We start from the raw sequence: 17,016 nt of genomic DNA on the forward strand, positions 1-17,016 counted from the left end.
GTGCCAAGAGGCAGCGGCAGAGTGGGTGCTGGGAGCCCCTGCCTCACTCCAGCACCGCACTGGGACCCTGGACAGGAATGGACCTTCTAGGGTGCGGACCTGCAGGGCCAGAGCTGCCGTCGTCCAGGGAGGTCCCACAGCATCCTCCTCTGCATCCCCCAGGGGAGGAAGCAGCTGGCGATGGCCCCATGTTTAGCAGCAGCTCACATATCCACGGTCCTGAGGCCCAGACTGAGTCCCAGGCAGCAGCACCCAGGGCACAGAACACTGCAAATCCAACAAACCTCTGGCACAGGGCAGCAGCTCTCCCCCGAGCACAGCAATCCCCTCTGCAACAGCTCCACGGGGGAGCAGGGACGAGGGCAGCTGCTTTTCCCCTGGCTCATCTGGGAGGTACGTCATCACCACGGGACGTGCTCAGATCTGCGTGGTGTCCTGGCCCGCTGGCGCTGGCTGCAGCCCCTCCAGCTGGTGGAGGATTTCATCTATGCTGGGTCGCTCCTGGGCGTTCAGCGTCATCATGGAGGAGAGCAGGCGCTGCAAGGCAGCCGAGTACCTGGAGCAAAGACAGGGAACGGGGCTCTGCACGGTGCACAGCACAGGGGGGCTGCCAGGCAGCAGGGTCGTCCTCCCTAGCCCCTCACCTGGTCGTTGGGGGCAGAACGATGGGATTCTGCACTGCCAGAGCCACGCTGTCACCTTTCTGGAAGATGGCATCGTAGGGGCCCTCCCCAAACATCATGCAGTACAGCACGCAGCCTAGGGACTGGAGCACAGCGGGGTCAGAGCAGCCCCGCAAGGGGGTCAGGGGCTGAGGACACCGATTCTTACCCAGATATCTGTGCGCTCGTCTATGACGCACTGGCTTGGCACCGTGAAGAGCTCGGGGGCACGGTAGGAGATAGTGCAGCGCTGGGCAGCCCAGTCCTGGAGAGAAGAGGGTGAGGGTGGGGATGAAGAGCTCGGGGCAGAGAATGGGCTAGTGGGATGATGTCCCAGGGCACCCACCTGCACAGCCATGGCCTCCCGAGAGCTGTTGACTTCAATGCGAGCTTGGTTCATGGAGCCCAGGTCCATCAGCACAGGCCGGTCATCCTCATCCAGGAGCACGTTGGTGGGCTTGAGGTCCCTGCAGGGACGGAGGACACTGAGCGCCTGCTGGGCCCCCTGCCAGTACCCTCCGACTGGGGCTGCCAGTCCCCAACCTGTGCGCGTAGCCCTTGCTGTGGATGGCTTGCAGGCCACGGCAGATGCCATGGAGGATGTGGAGGATCCGCTGCTCTGGCATGGAGGTTCCTTTCTCTCGCAGTGCTTCCACCTCCCTCCAGAGGGTCCCCCCCTGGCAAACGCAAACAGCCAGTCACCACTACTGCTCCCAGGGGCAAGTGTGTGGGGGTGGCCAGAGAAGTCCCCCTCACCTTCACGTAAGGCAGCAGGAGCCAGGCTTCATGCTTGGCACCCTTCTCCACCATACAGTGGGCCTCCAGATGCAGGATGTTGGGGTGGTCGAAGAGGCCGTGCATCTCCACCTCATGCAGGGCGGCCTGGCGGTCCTCCTTGTCATGGCATGGGATGCGCTTCAGGGCGTAGAAGCGCCCATCCCGCAGACCCTCTACCAGGTCCACATAGCTGAAGCCCCTGTAAGGAGCCAAGTGCGATGTGGGCTGGGTGTCCCACCACTGCAGCACCCATGTCGGGGCCTTGTGCCCAGCCTCAACTCTGAGCTGCCAGGAGAGAAGGCAGAGGCCAGTGGGGGCCTGCACCCTCTCCATGGGAGCTCCCTGGGCATACATGTTCCTAATGCCTAGGGGGCAACTATCAGGTACCCAAAGCATCCCCCCTCTGCATGAACAATCCCACTGGCCAAGTTACCCCCACTCCCACTAAGGTCCAAGCACCCACTCCTGGGCATGACCGACCCCTGCCACTCAGCAAGAGTCCTCCTCCGTGCCCAAGCATCCCTGTGCCCAAGAATCACTCCCATACCCAAACACAACCTATGCTCAAGCATGCCCCACCATGCCCAAGCATCACACATGCTCCCAATCATATACCCCCATGCCTGAGCATCCCCCAGTACCCAAGCACCCCTCATGCCCAGACACCCTCCATGGACAAGGATCCCCCCTTGGACAAGCATCTGTTCCATACCTAAGCAGTCCCCTCCATTCCAGAGCGTCCCGCACACAGGCACACTCCAAGCCCAAGCATTCCCCACCCCAAGCCCAAGCATCACCTCCATGCCTCAGCATCACCTCAACTCGGAATACCTTCCACACTCAAGCATCACGCATTGCACAATCATCCCTCATGCCTGAGTATGACCTTGTGCCCAAGCATCCCCCCTATTCCCAGGCAACCCCACACAATTATCCTCCATGTCTGAGCATGACCCATGTACCCGAGCATTCCCTCCCCCTTGCCTGAGCATCCCCCCCACCCCAGTGCCCAAGCATCCCCCTGTGCCTGAGCATCCTCCCCTATGCCCAAGCATCCACCCCCATGCCCAAGCATCCCCCATGCCCAAACATCCTCCCCCATGCCTAAACAACCCCCATGCGCGAACATCCCCTCATGCTCAAACATTCCCTATGTCTGAGCATCCCTCCATGCTCGAGCATCCTCCCCATGCCCAAGCACCCCATATGCCCAAGCATTCTGCCCCTATGCTGGAGCCCTGCACACGCCCGAGCTCCCCCCATGCCTGAGCATCCCCTATGCCAAGCATCCTCCTGTGCCCAAGCACATATGCCTGAGCATCCTCCCCAGTGCCCAAGCATCTCCTGTGCCCAAGTCCTCCTATGCTCAAGCATACCCCATGCCTGAACATCCCCCCATGCTTAAGTATCCCCCCTATACCCAAGTATCCCCCATGCCCCAGCATCCCTCTATGCCTGAGCATCCCCCCCATGCCTAAACATCCCCTATGCTGGAGCATCCTCCTCTGTGCTCAAACATTCCCCACGCCCAAACATTCCCCATGCCCGAACATCCCCCCATGCCCAAGCATCCTCCTGTGCCCGAGCATCCTCCCCCGTGCACAAGCACTCCCTATGCCCGCCCCCCCGCGGTGCCCGAGCCCCCTCCATGCCCGAGCATCCCCCCCATGCCCGAGCCCCCCAATCCCTGAGCATCCCCCATGCCCGAGCACCCCCCGTGCCCGACCACCCCCCCCGCCTCCGCGCCCGCTCCCCCGCGCCCGCTCCCGCGGCCGGTGCCCCGCGGACCCCTCTGCCAGGCGGTGCAGCAGCAGGTACCGCGCTCCCCCCAGGCTGACGGTGCCGCGGGAGCAGACGCACAGCGCCTGCCCCATCGCCCGCCCGCGTCATCGCCGCCACCGCGCGTCACCGCGCGTCACCTCGCGTCACCGCGGGGCGGGGCCGGGGCTGAGCCCGCACCGGGGCCGGTGTCATCCAAGTGGTTGGGTGCTTTCAAAGTCGGACTCGATGTGCCTCTCAGCGTGTTCGCAGCCTCCCCCTGCCTCAAACACAGGGTCCGGTAGAGCTGAGCCGGCTCCAGATTAGCGGAGATCTGACTGTTGCGAAGTTCACAATAACGTTAAAATAAGACCTTGGAAAGTAGGGGAATATGCATAAGATTTCTGGGAAAAATTGCACACGTGCACGTAGGTGGGAGACCTGTTCCTTCCGCAGCCCTTATGTCGCTGCACGGGGTGTATGGAGATCGCTCCCTCGCCTTGCCCAGGCCGGATAAAGGCTCCTCGCTTGCTAAAACTCCAAAACGCATCTTGGAGAGTTTTATTTGCTGACATTTTTGGTAGCAGTGACAGCGGCAGCGCTGCCACTCCTGGAGTTGGAACTGGTGAGCAGGTTGAATCATAGGATCATAGAATCACCAGGTTGGAAAAGACCCACCGGATCATCGAGTCCAACCATTCCTATCAAGCACTAAACCATGCCCCTCAGCGTAGGGGACAGAGATGGCGAGGCCATCCCAGCAGGGCTCATCCTCTCGCCCTGTCTCAGGACACCCCCCCGGCACCCCTCTCACCAGTTCTGTCACTAGGCTCCAGCCCTTGCTCCAGGTTTTCCTTTCCCTCAGACGCCAGTGGCAGCCCCCCTACCGGAGCTGTAACCAGGGTTACCAACACCACAAAACAAGTGGGTTGAGGGTGGGTTTTGCTCCCTGGAAGGTGTTTTCTCAGGTGGTGACACCTTTATGTGACTTCCCGTCCCTCCACATGTGCCACTCACCACCCCCGATGTGTTCACTGGGTGGTCTGGGCTGCCTGCATCGCGTGCCGGGTGGGCTTTGAGGGAGATGATGGGGACCAGAGCTGCCCACCCCCTATCCCTCGCTCCCTCCCCCCACGCTGTGCAGTTTTTCCAGCCGCCTGCACTTAGGACCTGGAGGAAGTGCCTGGCGCTGGCCGAGAAGGATCATGTGATGGCAGCGTCCACATCCCGCTTCATCCCCTGTCCCGGGCCTGCCAGGCGCCCAGCGAGGATGGAGCTGCCGGCTCTCACCCTGCTACTGGCAGCGGGGCTCCTGCACACACAGGTTAGCGACAATGCGGGGAAAGTTCGGGAGAAGCACACGCAGCTGAGCTGTGAAGTATCCAATGGGATGGCTCTGGGAGCCTCTGCCTTGCTTTTCCCCCGCTTGTTACTGCTTTTCCTGCTGTGGCTCCGTTCTGCTGCAGCCCACGTCCTGCCCCAATGTGCTCCCAGCACCCGTCCCCGCAGGGTGTTCGATTTGCGGGGGGAAGCATCAGGCAGGGCAAATGTCAGCCCTGCTTGTCCCTCCTGCTCTCCGGGGACAGCGTGGTACCTTCTCCATCCCTGCTCCCACCCTGTCCCAGGGAGCATGGGAGGGGGCAGCTGGGCTTGGGAAGGGTCTGCAGCCCCCCAGCACTGCCCCTCTTCCACAGGGCTCCCCACCAGCGCATTCCTTCGAGCTGGATTACGAGGAGAACTGCTTCCGCAAGGATGGAGCCCCTTTCCGCTACATCTCGGGCAGCATCCACTATGCCCGCGTCCCACGCCCTGCCTGGAGGAACCGGCTCCTCAAGATGTACATGAGCGGGCTCAGCGCCGTGCAGGTGTAAGGGACAGGGGCAGCCCTGACAGCACACAGCTGCTACCGCCCCGCGGGGTCTCTGGGGTTCCTAGAGCAGAGACAGAGGCAAAGTGTTTTCTGATCACAGGGAGCTAGTCCCAGCCCCAGTTACCATCCCCAGCCCAGGCTGGAGGCTGGTTCCCAGGAGAACTGTCGGGCAGTTCCCTGTTGTGCCCCTAGTTCCCACGTGCTGATCTCTCATCTCACTCCAGCTATGTCCCCTGGAACTACCATGAGCCGTTGCCGGGGGTTTATGACTTTTCTGGGGATCGGGATGTGGAAGCCTTCCTGGACCTGACAGCCGAGCTGGGCCTCCTGGTGATCCTGCGCCCAGGGCCCTACATCTGTGCAGAGTGGGAGATGGTGAGCACCAACAGCCCTGACCTGGCACAGAGGGGTGATGGGTGGTCTGGGAAGGACACAGCAGCATTGGCACTTCTGCCTGGCACACGGACACCACTGTCATACCAGCTGTGCCCAGGCTGCTGCCTCACGGGGCACTCGCTGCTCCAGTGCCAAGATTGCCCTGGTCAATTTTTGTCTCTGTACTGGCCTGGGCTGCTGAGCATTTTCTCTGCCTCCTTCTCGACTGTGGGTGTTTCTCCAGGGTGGCCTGCCTGCCTGGCTGCTGTGGAAACCAGACATCGTCCTGCGCTCCTCTGACCCTGGTGAGCCTCAGCATGGGGCTCTTTGCCACTGTGTCCTTACAGGCTGGGGCGTGTCCTGGCACACTGCTCTCTTTCTGCATATCCATCAGCCCTGCGTGCATGGTCTCTCCCATCCTCTTCTCCATCTTTTGGGAGCCCCACAGTTGATTCTCCACCTCTTCTTCCCCATCATACTCGGTCTGGCCCCATCTGCTCCATCCTTTTGCTGGCAGGGCTGGCTGCGGGTGCGCTGGGGTGGATGCTGCAGCCCCACTGAGCTGCCCTGTGTCCACCCAGCCTACCTGGCAGCCGTGGACTCCTGGCTCCATGTCCTGCTCCCCAAGATCAAGCCACGTCTATATCAGCATGGGGGAAACATCATTAGCGTGCAGGTAATGTGCTGTGGTACCCAGCCCCCTTCCCTGCTCTGGGTCATCTTTGAATGTGCCCCAAAAAGCCACCTGTACCCCCTACACCATGCCCTCATGCAGCACAGCTCTTAGGATAAATCCCTCCTGACCTGCAGACCTGGATTTCAATACAAGGGCTGGGACTCTGGTGTACCTGCCACCACCCTGGTTGTGGTTTGGGGCAGAGCTAGGGGGCATGGTGGGGCTGGAAGGTCAGGCTTGAGATGCACCTGGGGGATGTCATGACATTTAATGATGCCAGGAGGGGAAGGGGAAGCAGGGTGCTTGTCCCAGCGCGCCGCGGGACCTGGCTGCAGCTCTGCTGTGTGTACTCGGGGTGCTGGCCCCTGCCCTGCTCACAGGTGGAGAATGAATATGGGAGCTACTACGCCTGTGACTATGAGTACCTGAGGCACCTGCTGGGCTCCTTTCGGGCACTGCTGGGGAGCGAGGTGCTGCTTTTCACCACCGACAGTGCACGGGCAGAAGATCTGCAGTGCGGCACACTGCGGGGGCTTTACGCCACCGTTGACTTTGGGCCAGGTACCCCTGTGCGGGAGGAGGAGAGGGGATGGGGGGCCCAGCTTTTCTCGCTCCAATCTCCCTCCTGCCACCTCCACAGGCTCCAACGTGACAGAGGCATTTGGTGCCCAGCGCTGGGTCGAGCCAAAGGGGCCTCTGGTGAGCTCGGGGTGGGTGCTGGAGGCGAGAATGACTTGCGATGGCTTTGGCCAGGCAAGGCGGACTGGAGGGGCAAAGCAAAGAGGGCTGCTGGGGCCAGGCACCAGATGAATAGGGAAAAGTGCCTGGTAGAGGGGAGCCGGGAGTCCCAGCTCTGTGCAGGTGACAGTCCCCTTCTCCTCCAGGTGAACTCTGAGTACTACACGGGTTGGCTGGACTACTGGGGGGAGGCGCATGCCAGCACCAGCTCTGTGCGGGTGGCCCAGGGGCTGGAGGACATGCTGCAGCTGGGAGCCAGCGTCAACATGCAAGTAGTCAGCCTGTGGGGGACACAATCTAGGGGGATGATGCTCTCCCACCTGCCAACGTTGGAGTGGGCACGGCTGCTCACCTTCGCCTCACAGGCAGGGGAAGCAGGCAGGAAGGGGCAGTGCCCAGGGAGCCCCTGCTTGAGGATGTGGGGGTGCTGACAGAGCTCTCTGGGGTGTCCTGTAGGTACATGTTCCATGGAGGGACAAACTTCGCCTACTGGAGTGGTGAGTAGGGCCCTGGCCAGGGGCAGAGGGCACACACTGGGGGACTCTGGGTGTTTCCTTGGCCATCTCCGAGGACCCTGCTTCAGGCTCCTGTCCTGTCCCATAGGGAGACTGACACATACCCAAGGGCCCCTGAACCCAAGCTTGTCACTCTCTGGGGGCTCCTTTTGTCCCCAGGCAGAGGCTCACGGTTCTGGACCATGCCCACATCCCTCCCACTCCCTGGGTTCCATGCCCTGGGCTCTGCCATGGCTCCTTCTTCCAACTCCCACCGCTTCCCTGGCCAGGTGCCGACTTCAAGGACCAGTATAAACCTGTGACCACCAGCTATGACTATGATGCCCCCCTCTCTGAGGCAGGAGACCCCACTGAAAAGCTGTTTGCCATCCGCACGGTCATCAGCAAGGTGCTGGGCCTGGCAGGAGGAGGGGGACAGTAGTGGGCACAGTTGCCTGTGCCAGGGAAAAGGGGGACACAGAGGGAGCTGGCAGGGCAGGGGACATCTCCCTGCTTGCCCCAGGAGACAGCTGAACGTTTGCTGTTCAGTTCCAGCCCCTACCGGTCGGTCCGATGCCACCTGCCACCCCCAAGTACGCCTATGGCTGGGTGGCCCTGCAGAAGGTGAGTGCCTGTTCCAATGGCTGCACTGACCCTGCCTGGCACTACCCAGCTGCCCTCCACCCATCTCTCTTTGCAGTATGCTGACCTCTTGGATGTCTTGGACGTGCTGTCCCTCTCCGGGCCCATCCAGAGCCAGTTTCCCCTGACATTTGAGGCCATAAAGCAGGTGACAGGCTGGATGCAGTGGGGAATGCTGGGTAAGATGCTCCTAGGCATATCTGCCCCGTCCTGGTTCCAGGATGGAGCGTGCCACCCCACTGTGTCCTACAGGCCCACGGCTTTGTGCTGTACCGCACGCAGCTGCCCCGGGACCTCCCGGACCCAGCCACGCTGGGTGCTTCTCCACATAGAGTCTGCGACCGCGGCTACGTGATGCTGCAGAAGGTGAGGTGGGAGGGCTGTGGGACCTGCTGGCAGTAAGGCCGTGTCATACCAGGGTCTCAGGGACAGCCAGTGCTGACCCTGTGGCTGCAGGAGTACCAGGGAACACTGGAGCGGGAAGGGCAGACAACGCTGCGCGTGATGGGCAGGGAAGGGGACACTCTGGATGTGCTCCTGGAGAACATGGGCAGGATCAGCTTCGGGGCAAACGTCAGTGACTTCAAGGTGAGGGAAGAGGGCCCTGGGGCTCTGGAGGGGATGGCCTGGCCACTCATGTGGCTGAACATCCCCTCTCCTGCCACTCATGACACCAGCCACAGCAGGGCCTCCCCTACCTGCTCCCTGGTTCATGTCACATCATTACTTAGCAAATCCACTGAGATCAGGATAAGGCTGTGAGATCCTCCCCCCTCTCCCACTCCCATTTCTCCAGCAGTGCCACCCCTCAGAAGTGATCCCATCCACCTTCACTGCTGCAAGGGGGATGTGCCCTGGGGAAGTCAAGCATCCTGCTGCCTCATTTTCCTTCCTGCTTCATCACAGGGCTTGCTGGGGAACCTCTCTTTGGACTCCAGCCCTCTCAGCAACTGGTTGATCTACCCCCTGGACATAGACAGTGCTGTCCAGCAGGGCTGGCCCCATGCCGCCCTGCCAAAACCAAGCAGCAGGGGCAGAGCAGGGCCAGCCTTCTACAGTGGGACCTTCAAGACACCTGGCATCACCTGCGACACCTTTGTGCAGTTCCCAGGTTGGGGCAAGGTAAGGCGGTGGGTGCACAGGCAGAGAGAGGGTGAGTGCGGGGAGCGGCACAGCTTAAGTCCTGTCTCTATCTTCTAGGGCCAGCTCTGGATAAATGGCTTCAACCTGGGCCGGTACTGGCCCCGCCGTGGCCCCCAGCAGACCCTCTTTGTGCCTGGCTCAGTGCTGCACGCTGGCCACCCCAACAACATCACAGTGCTGGAGCTGGAGGGGGCACCTCCTACCCCCTCCTTGCTCTTCCTCGACCAACCCCTTTTCAACAGGACCCTCAGCCACAGCACTGCGGCCCCACAATAAACACAGCACTGCCAGGCACCGGCACTGCCTCTCACTGGGGCTGTGGGGAGGGCAGGGGCTGGTGAAGGACAGAGGCCAGCAGAAGGGCTGCAGGGCCCTAGGAAAGGGGCACACAGTGCAGCATGGACAGCCAGAGCTCCTGCCCTCTTCTGGGGCAAGGCAGGGCCTGTGCTAAGGAGAAAAGGGCTCAGAACTGAGCTTGTTTTGCATGTTAATCCCAAGTAATTCCAGTGCTCATATGTTGATGGCCCCACACCTAGGGGGCCAAGGCACCTCTTTATTGACAATGCAGGCAGAGGAGGTAGTTGCTAACATGATACAGCTGAGATACGGGATAGTACCCAGGAGAGGAGGGCAAAGCACAGCCCTGAGGGTGCCCACAGACATAGCTGCAGGTTGCTTATGGCTGCAGGGTATGGATATGGCGCAATCTGTCCCACTGCCACCGGCAGCAACCTACCCTGTAGCCATGAGAAAACCCAGCAGTGACACCCTCAACCTGGAGCTGGGACACAGAGCAGTCCTAGCCCCTCATACTGCTGTGTAGGGACTTCCTGGTTGTAATGTGCCTAATCACCACCCAGAGGGACGTGCTTGCTCCAAGCCCTGCCACAGTTGTGCCCAGGAATGACACGGCCAGTTCGGTCCCTCCAACAAGCACTGCTCCACAGGCCCTCCCTTGCTGCACAGCCAGTGCTCAGCCCTGTCTCTATCACACCAGTCCTTGGCAAGTGGCAGCAGCCCCCAGCCTTATGTGTGGCTGGCCCGGGCCCGGCGGTGCGTTTGCAGGCAGGCTGTGGAGCAGAAGGAGAAGTCGAGGTAATGGAAAGGGATCCGGCCCAGCAGGGACTCTCCACAATGCCAGCAGCGGCTGCAGGAAAGAGCAGAGATGGACCTGAGCAAAGGGGACACTTGCAAGAAGGTTAGAGGAGCAGAGAGGATTCACTGCTTGGGCTGTGACACAAAACAGCAGCAGGGCTGGCTCTGCACAAGGCTGTAGGGTGGCACAGAGGTGGGATGGAGGATGCAGAGTCAGGAGTGGCGGGGGGATTGGCTTGCCATAGATCTGGCTGCAGGGAACCAAGTTGTCCTTCCTAAAATATTTCAGGGGTACAGGGTAAGAGAGAAAGATTTTAGACAGGCACTGCTGGGAATTGAGTAGACAGGAATAGCTTTAGACTGAAATGAGAACTGGAGCAAGAAGGGTAGGAACAGCTGTGCTCAGACGGGAGAGTCTGTGTGCAGAGCCATGCTGCCTGGACTGTTACCTGATGTTGGCAAGAGTTGTGCTGGTGTCCTGCAGCTGCGCAGCCAGCCTCCGCTCTGCAGCCAGGGCCCTCTGGGGAGCAGAGAGAAAGCTCAGCCCCCCAGCCCCTGGGAGCTGCTGTACCGAGTCCATCACATCAGCACTGCCCCAGCCAGGCTGTATCACATTCCCTACACGCGGCCTCACCTTCTCCCTGTCAGACAGGGCTGCAAACCGCTGCTTCTCTTCCTGCTCCTGCTCCCAGCGCTGCCGTTCCTCCCGCTGTGCCTGTTCCCGTTGCTTCCGCTGGGCTTTCTGTGCCCGCTTCTTTTCCAGCTTCTTGGCTTCCATCTCCTGAGTCAGAGGCCCTGGCACCTGGGGCAGAGGGCAGTCAGCATCTCTTGCTGAGCCAGGGGCAACAGCACAAGTGTCCGAGAGGAGCTTTGCTCTTGGGTGCCCTGGCCCCCAGGTGAGGGCAGACACTCACCTTAGCACGGCTGTAGTCGTACTTGTCAGGATGGTCCACCATGAACTTGCGAAAAGCATTACGGGTCGGTTTGTCAGCAGAGACACAGTAGGGAGTCCTGTCCTGCTCATCTCTGCAAGTCAAGAAAGACAAGCTCACCCTGCCATCTTACACTCCAGTCTCACTGGGCTGCAAGCCCAGCAGCTCCGAGATGTGCAATAGGTACTGCACACCAGGGTAACACAGCCCAAGATGGGAGAGATGCTTATCCCTACACCAGAATCCCCCAAATCCTCCCCTTCTTGCATCTCAGATCCCCTGTGAAGGGTGGTCTCATCCCTACCCTCTGAACTACCCACCAATAAACCTGCAAGCACACTGGGGCAGTGCCCGCCTGCTGCTGTGCCAGACGAGGCAGGCACAGAACACAGTGGTTCAGCTCTTAGGCCTCTCATAACAAACCCAGACAACCCAGCAGGGAAAGACTAATGCCGGCTGTCTCAGAACAAGGCTGGCACCCGTCTCCATTGGCTGAGACAGGAATGAGTTCCTGGGTTCCCATAGCGGGGCTGTGCTTGTCAGCCGCTGGGCATCCTGCAGCCATACCTGAGGGCAGGGTCCGCCCCCTCCTGCAGCAGCAGGAACACAGCCTCAGCCTTCCCCGCACGTGCTGCCACGTGAAGCAGGGTGCAGCCATGCTCATCCACAGGCTGGTTGAGCAGGGACCGGGCCACATCCAGGGGCTGCGCGTCCTCCCCATCCTCGCTGTTCCCTAGCAGGTTCCCACTCTCTGGCACACCCAGGAGGTGTCGTAGCGTCCCCACATCCCCAGTTTTGCAGGCCGTGAACAGGGTATTGCGGAGCTTGGTCTGAGGGTCTCCTACGAGGAAAGAACAGGAGGGGAGTCTGAAGGCTCCCTGGGCAGAGCAGTGCTCTGGTCTGACTAGGAAATAAACATAGGGCAGTTAAAGCATCGTCCTGCCAGCTGGATTTGGGCACTGAAAGATCTCCAGCACCTTTGGACTCTGTCATGTCCCATGGCACTGCTGGCAGCAGCCGAGCCCTCTCCTGAGATGAGAACTAACTCAATCCCTCCCCTCATCAGCTTAGCCAGGTGCTGCTGCCCCCTGGGGTTCTGAGCTACTGCTACAAACACAGAGCTCACTTGAAGCCACGTGGTTACATCACAGCCATTCCACACCCAGCTGCTCTGAGCACCCATGCGACAATATGCCCTTCACCCCGCTGCAAAGTCACCAGCAAATGTGGCAGGCATCCATCTGGCCTAGGTCCCAACCACCCCACTTACCACCATTGTCCCAGAGAAGGGGCTCAGCCCCAGGCTCCTCCTGCAGCTCCGTCACCAGCTCCAGGCTGGGTTGCCCAGACTGGCTATCAGAGCATTCCGGCTCTTTAGCACAGGGCCCTGCACACAGAGCACACTGTGAGGAAGAGGGCACCCCAGCCATGACAGTCCCTTCCCCAATGCCCTCCTACTCTGTCCCCAGCCAATTCTTTTCCCTCACCTTTCTTCACCTTCCTGTCTCTTTTATTCCTCCTTTTGCGGTTTCGCTTGGGCATCACTTCGAATTCCCGGAGGTCTAAGGTCCCCAGTGTCACTTCCACTGTCTCCAGTTCCCCTGCAGGGCTTTCTTCCTCCTCCTCTTCCTCCTTCTCTGGAGCTGACAGGGGTGATAAGACGGGGGCTGAGCCCTTCCGTAGGGCACAAGTTGCTCGGGGCTCCCAGCCAAGCACACCCTGCCCTTCTCCTGCCCAGCACGAGGCCACACTCTGCAGATCCCCACTGTGGTGCCAGGCCCTGTCACAGCGCTGCAAATCTGGTCCCATGCCGTAACACCAGACCCCCCTGCTTGCTCAGTCGCATCTCCCTCCATGGCTAAACTCACCGCTTGGGTCCTCCTGTGGGACGTTCACCTCTGCTTTCTGCTGCCTCTTCTGCCACACCTTCCGGGGGAACCCAGTGATGTCCTCTAGTGGCGTATCCTTCCCTGGGCAGTAAGGGTGCTCCTGTCATTGCCTGGGGACAGGGAGCACCCCATGTCTCTGGGGACTGAGGGTCAGAGAGTTAACACCTCAGCCCTACAGGGTGGGATCTCCTTATGCACAAGAGAACATGTCACCCCCCTGCTCTGACCCCCAGGCACCGGGGCTCGGCCAACTCACCATACACCTGCAGGCTGGCCAGCGTGGCATGGACTCGCAGCACTTCTCGCAGGGTGGCCCTGCGGGTGCTGAGGGGGATGTGGTAGACGCGAGGGTCACCCCGGGTGAGAGGTGGGTTCCTGCCACCGAAGAGCAGCGCACGGTTGTGACGAGGGGCCCGGATGAAGATGCGCTGAGCTTCATTCAGGTGCTGGGCCCAGGCTGCCAGCAGGTCCTGAATATCCTGGTGAGGAAGGTGAGGCACTATGGGGTCCCAAGTACACTGCGTAGGTACAGGTAGCCCTGGAGCAGGGACAGAGAAGCCTCAACTGGGCCCTGACCCCCTTCCAGAGCTCATACACTACCCACGCAATCCACAGTGGTGTGGTACCACCTCCAGGAGCCAGACATGACCATGTCTCCCTGCCAAGAGCCCAGTGCTGTGGTGTAACCTCACCTTGAGCAGCGCAGCCTCATTGTAACGCCGCAAGGAGGCTCCGGCTGATCTGGGTGCTGACCCTGGGGTCTGGGCATCCCGTAGGCCCTGGGCCGTGCCCCGACGGGCTCGCACCGTGTAGCGGTGGAAGGTCTTGTGCACCTGTATCTGGGGGCTGTGGAGAGGGGCATGCATGAGCAACAGGGCCCCGTGCATCGAGAAGAGGTGAGCTGATGCTCCTGGAAACCTGGAGGGATGTGGCTCACCCCTGGGGCTTCTCTTGTAGGGCAGCTAGGCTTAGCCAGCTCTCAAATGAAGACTCGCAGAGCTGCAGGTGCCCAGTGTATGAGAAGCACTGGGATGGAGGAGTAGGGAGGGGATGGCTATCTAACACCTACACCAGCTTGACCGTATACTGAGAGGCAACCCCAGCTCTGCCCTGTGGTACTCACCCCTGGAACACAGCTCCTGCGAAGTGCCCGCCACCCATCATCAGCACAACCCAGCACGTGCTCGCACCAAGGCTCTGCAGTGACGCCATCAGCTCCTCTGGTTCCTCAACACCACCCTGATATACAGACACCCTGATAGCACCCATGGGATGACCTCGTTACCTCTTGCTGTACCTCAAGACAGAGAGCAGCCCCTCTGTTAGGACTAGAAGCAGGTTTCTGGGAACACCCCAGAGCCAAAACGCAGGCCAGCAGCAAGCCTCAGGCTCTGACCTGGCACCAGAGACCACCCTTCCCATCAGAGGACACTGGGGACTGTCAGGCAGATGTCCACATCTCAGTGCCATCCATGTTCTCTGGGGTCCCTCTCCCAGTAAGTCAAGCTGTGACTTGCCTTCCTGATGCCCAGCACGCAGCGGTAGGCAGAGATGAGCTGGCCTTTTGCATTGCGGAGCAGGATCTTGTGGGAGCAGCGGGTCTGGGGATTCCCAGCACCATCGCTGGCAGAGGGCAGTAACTCTGACTCGCTGCTTGAATCAGAGCTCTCAGAATCGGACCCTGAAATGCTGGAAACATCACCTGCAAGGGAAAGAAAATTAAGCCTTGGAGTAGGGCAGAGATTAACCAGCAGCCTCCCCAAAACTTTTCAAGTGACCCTAAGTGCTAGCCCACGACCGCAGAAATGTCCTGTCCAACTGCCTACATGTCACAGGGGGGCTGTGGGCTGGGGAGACAGTGGTGTGGGGCTCAGGATCCCAGAGTATGCCTAGGCAGGGGCTCAAGTTGAACAGCCCTCTTGTCCACAGGAAGTCAGCATGGCTCAGAAGCAGTGCTGGACCCTCAAAAGAATTCACAGGGGCAGAACAAAGGGACCCTGAGCCGGCAGAGGGAAGCTAGGGACTTCATCCCTGTACAGAACAGCCTTAGCGAGGCCGCTGACAGCCTCTGGGTCCCACTGGGGGCAGCCCCGTTCCTCACCTGCACGGGTCTTCTCCTCAAACACTTCTGCTGGCAGTGACCGGCGCCCCAGGAGTCGCTGCTTCAGGTTGAAGCGGTGCCAGTCGAGACGGTAGTGCTCAGTCTGTGGAGGAAAGCGGTGTGAGCCAGTCGGGTCTTGGTGGTCCATGGAACAGCCCCACCACCACCCCTGAAAGGGCTGGAGGTGACAGACTCAGAGGGCTAAAGTGATGCTGGGACCCTGCAGTGACCCTGACTGGAACATCATGGTGCATTAAGGAGTTAGCCATATAACAGTTAACCTAACCAGACGCAAGCCTATGCAGTATGTATCATTTATCTCCAGTAAATGATATTTTATGCAACAAACATGAAGCCTGACTGCCAGATTCCAACAAGACATGGACAGCAGAGCTCTAGGAAGCAGCCAACACTAGGTTGCACCACACTGCAACTGAGCCTCCACAGCAGGAGTCTAACAGCTGTGCCAGCCCCACTCCCATGCTGGCCACTCAGCCCCCTTCACCTGCTCTTCCCGGCTGCTGAACTCCTGCCCACAAGTCGAGCAGCACATCCGCTCCGACACCTCAGGGACCCCGTGGACCTTCTCCTCACTGCTCCTGGCTGCAGGTTTCTCTGGAAGAAGAAAGAAGGGCTGTGCACATGCAGCTCCCCAGGCTGCACTATAAAGACAAAGCTTCCTGAGTCTCTTCTCAGACACTCCAGAAGCCCTATGGCTGTAGAAGAAGCTCTGGGGACCTGGGGGTGACACCAAAGAAAGCCCATTTACCCACCCACCAGGCTAAGCTCCACACGGGCAATGCAAGCTGTGCTGATGACAGAACTCCAGAATAAACCTCAGAAGACAGAGCTCCACAAACAAACGTGGCATGGAGCTGTCAGCCATGAGCTTGGCGAAATACTCCCCTATGCTGCCCCACGCACCGTGGCTCACCACTCCTGGCTCGGCAGCCCACGTCTCTGCAGCAGCTCCTGCGATGAGGGTCAGCCCACGCAAGAGAACGGGGTCCTGGGCAGCCTCGAAAACTGACTTGCTCTCTGGGGCCAGCATGGCTCCTGCTCCCAGAGGGGACAGTGACTGATCAGTGGGCTGCCCCAGGGGTGAGAAGAACGACCTGCAGGAGAACTGGGTGAGCCTCTGTCCCTCCTAGAGGTCCCCATGCCCGCCTGTCCTGGTCCCCGTGGGATCCCCACCTCACGGGGGACCCACGGTCACTACGAGGGTGGGGGACGGTGGGGAAGCCCACAGTCACTACGTGGGGGGTGGGGAGGCCCACGGTCACTACGGGGTGGGGGTCGGGGGAGGCCCACGGTCACTACGGGGTGGGGGTCGGGGGAGGCCCACGGTCACTACGGGGTGGGGGTCGGGGGAGGCCCACGGTCACTACGGGGGTGGGGGGCGGGAGGCCCACGGTCACTACGGGGGGGGGGGCGGGAGGCCCACGGTCACTACGGAGTCCGAGGGGGAGGCCCACGGTCACTACGGAGTCCGGGGGGGAGGCCCACGGTCACTACGAGGGTAGCACCGTCCCCCTCCTGCAGCGGGGCTCTCCCGCAGCCGCCGCCCCCACGGTCCCCCTCCCACCGCCGGTACCGAGAGCGCCGGCCCCGTCACTCCCACGCAGCCGCCCCGGCCCGGAAGTCCCACTCAGCTGCCTGACGTCACATCCGCCCCGCCCACAGGGCCCTACCCGACTTCCCGCTCCCATTGGTCTCGCGCCGCCCCGCCCCACTCTCCTATTGGTCGGAAGCGGCCTCGCACTTCTATTGGCTGAGAGCCGCCTCGCCCCGCGCTCCCATTGGTCGCTTCCCGCCCCGCTTTCCCATTGGCTGCAGGATGCCCCGCCCCCATTCCCATTGGCCG

General features: G+C 60.7%; 3 protein-coding genes across 3 annotated transcripts; 1 reads left to right on the plus strand and 2 right to left on the minus strand.

Annotated features, from left to right (window-relative positions):
* Nucleotides 1–273: 273 nt before the first annotated feature.
* Nucleotides 274–3,333, minus strand: STK16 (serine/threonine kinase 16). The gene is made up of 7 exons (XM_069861288.1): nucleotides 3,228–3,333; nucleotides 1,419–1,638; nucleotides 1,206–1,339; nucleotides 1,009–1,129; nucleotides 832–927; nucleotides 645–766; nucleotides 274–556 (listed from the first exon to the last, which is right to left on the minus strand). Exons 1-7 carry the CDS (start codon nucleotides 3,311–3,313, stop codon nucleotides 418–420), a joined length of 918 nt encoding a protein of 305 aa, XP_069717389.1. The 5' UTR covers nucleotides 3,314–3,333; the 3' UTR covers nucleotides 274–417.
* Nucleotides 3,334–4,311: 978 nt separating this feature from the next.
* On the plus strand, nucleotides 4,312–9,446 carry GLB1L (galactosidase beta 1 like). The gene is made up of 16 exons (XM_069861289.1): nucleotides 4,312–4,521; nucleotides 4,892–5,064; nucleotides 5,292–5,442; nucleotides 5,687–5,747; nucleotides 6,024–6,118; nucleotides 6,499–6,679; nucleotides 6,759–6,817; nucleotides 7,003–7,184; nucleotides 7,226–7,353; nucleotides 7,641–7,759; nucleotides 7,900–7,974; nucleotides 8,051–8,140; nucleotides 8,245–8,358; nucleotides 8,449–8,580; nucleotides 8,899–9,114; nucleotides 9,193–9,446. Exons 1-16 carry the CDS (start codon nucleotides 4,408–4,410, stop codon nucleotides 9,409–9,411), a joined length of 2,109 nt encoding a protein of 702 aa, XP_069717390.1. The 5' UTR covers nucleotides 4,312–4,407; the 3' UTR covers nucleotides 9,412–9,446.
* A 221-nt stretch (nucleotides 9,447–9,667) lies between these two features.
* ANKZF1 (ankyrin repeat and zinc finger peptidyl tRNA hydrolase 1) lies at nucleotides 9,668–16,763 on the minus strand. The gene is made up of 16 exons (XM_069861280.1): nucleotides 16,747–16,763; nucleotides 16,077–16,208; nucleotides 15,658–15,767; nucleotides 15,153–15,255; nucleotides 14,569–14,753; nucleotides 14,175–14,290; nucleotides 13,744–13,897; nucleotides 13,308–13,530; nucleotides 13,031–13,132; nucleotides 12,650–12,805; nucleotides 12,433–12,549; nucleotides 11,730–12,003; nucleotides 11,145–11,256; nucleotides 10,865–11,032; nucleotides 10,680–10,750; nucleotides 9,668–10,282 (listed from the first exon to the last, which is right to left on the minus strand). The coding sequence occupies exons 2-16, from the start codon at nucleotides 16,201–16,203 to the stop codon at nucleotides 10,162–10,164; spliced, it is 2,139 nt and encodes a 712-aa protein (XP_069717381.1). The 5' UTR covers nucleotides 16,204–16,208; nucleotides 16,747–16,763; the 3' UTR covers nucleotides 9,668–10,161.
* Nucleotides 16,764–17,016: the final 253 nt, after the last annotated feature.

This window comes from Phaenicophaeus curvirostris, chromosome 7 (genome assembly GCF_032191515.1).
Source record: "Phaenicophaeus curvirostris isolate KB17595 chromosome 7, BPBGC_Pcur_1.0, whole genome shotgun sequence".
Classification (NCBI taxonomy): Eukaryota; Metazoa; Chordata; class Aves; order Cuculiformes; family Cuculidae; genus Phaenicophaeus; species Phaenicophaeus curvirostris.

What these genes read in the sequence shown, in the direction of transcription:
- STK16 (XM_069861288.1), bottom strand. Translation starts at nt 3,313, where the DNA reads ATGGGGCAGGCGCTGTGCGTCTGCTCCCGCGGCACCGTCAGCCTGGGG. An exon ending in GGGAGGCCATGGCTGTGCAG is followed by an intron (nt 928 to 1,008) that starts GTGGGTGCCCTG and finishes TCTTCTCTCCAG; the next exon opens with GACTGGGCTGCCCAGCGCTG. An exon ending in GTTCTGCCCCCAACGACCAG is followed by an intron (nt 557 to 644) that starts GTGAGGGGCTAG and finishes TCTTTGCTCCAG; the next exon opens with GTACTCGGCTGCCTTGCAGC.
- GLB1L (XM_069861289.1), top strand. Translation starts at nt 4,408, where the DNA reads ATGGCAGCGTCCACATCCCGCTTCATCCCCTGTCCCGGGCCTGCCAGG. An exon ending in CCTGCGCTCCTCTGACCCTG is followed by an intron (nt 5,748 to 6,023) that starts GTGAGCCTCAGC and finishes GTGTCCACCCAG; the next exon opens with CCTACCTGGCAGCCGTGGAC. An exon ending in CAAACGTCAGTGACTTCAAG is followed by an intron (nt 8,581 to 8,898) that starts GTGAGGGAAGAG and finishes GCTTCATCACAG; the next exon opens with GGCTTGCTGGGGAACCTCTC.
- ANKZF1 (XM_069861280.1), bottom strand. Translation starts at nt 16,203, where the DNA reads ATGCTGGCCCCAGAGAGCAAGTCAGTTTTCGAGGCTGCCCAGGACCCC. An exon ending in GCGTGCTGGGCATCAGGAAG is followed by an intron (nt 14,291 to 14,568) that starts GCAAGTCACAGC and finishes TCTGTATATCAG; the next exon opens with GGTGGTGTTGAGGAACCAGA. An exon ending in ACAACTCTTGCCAACATCAG is followed by an intron (nt 10,283 to 10,679) that starts GTAACAGTCCAG and finishes TCTTTCCTGCAG; the next exon opens with CCGCTGCTGGCATTGTGGAG.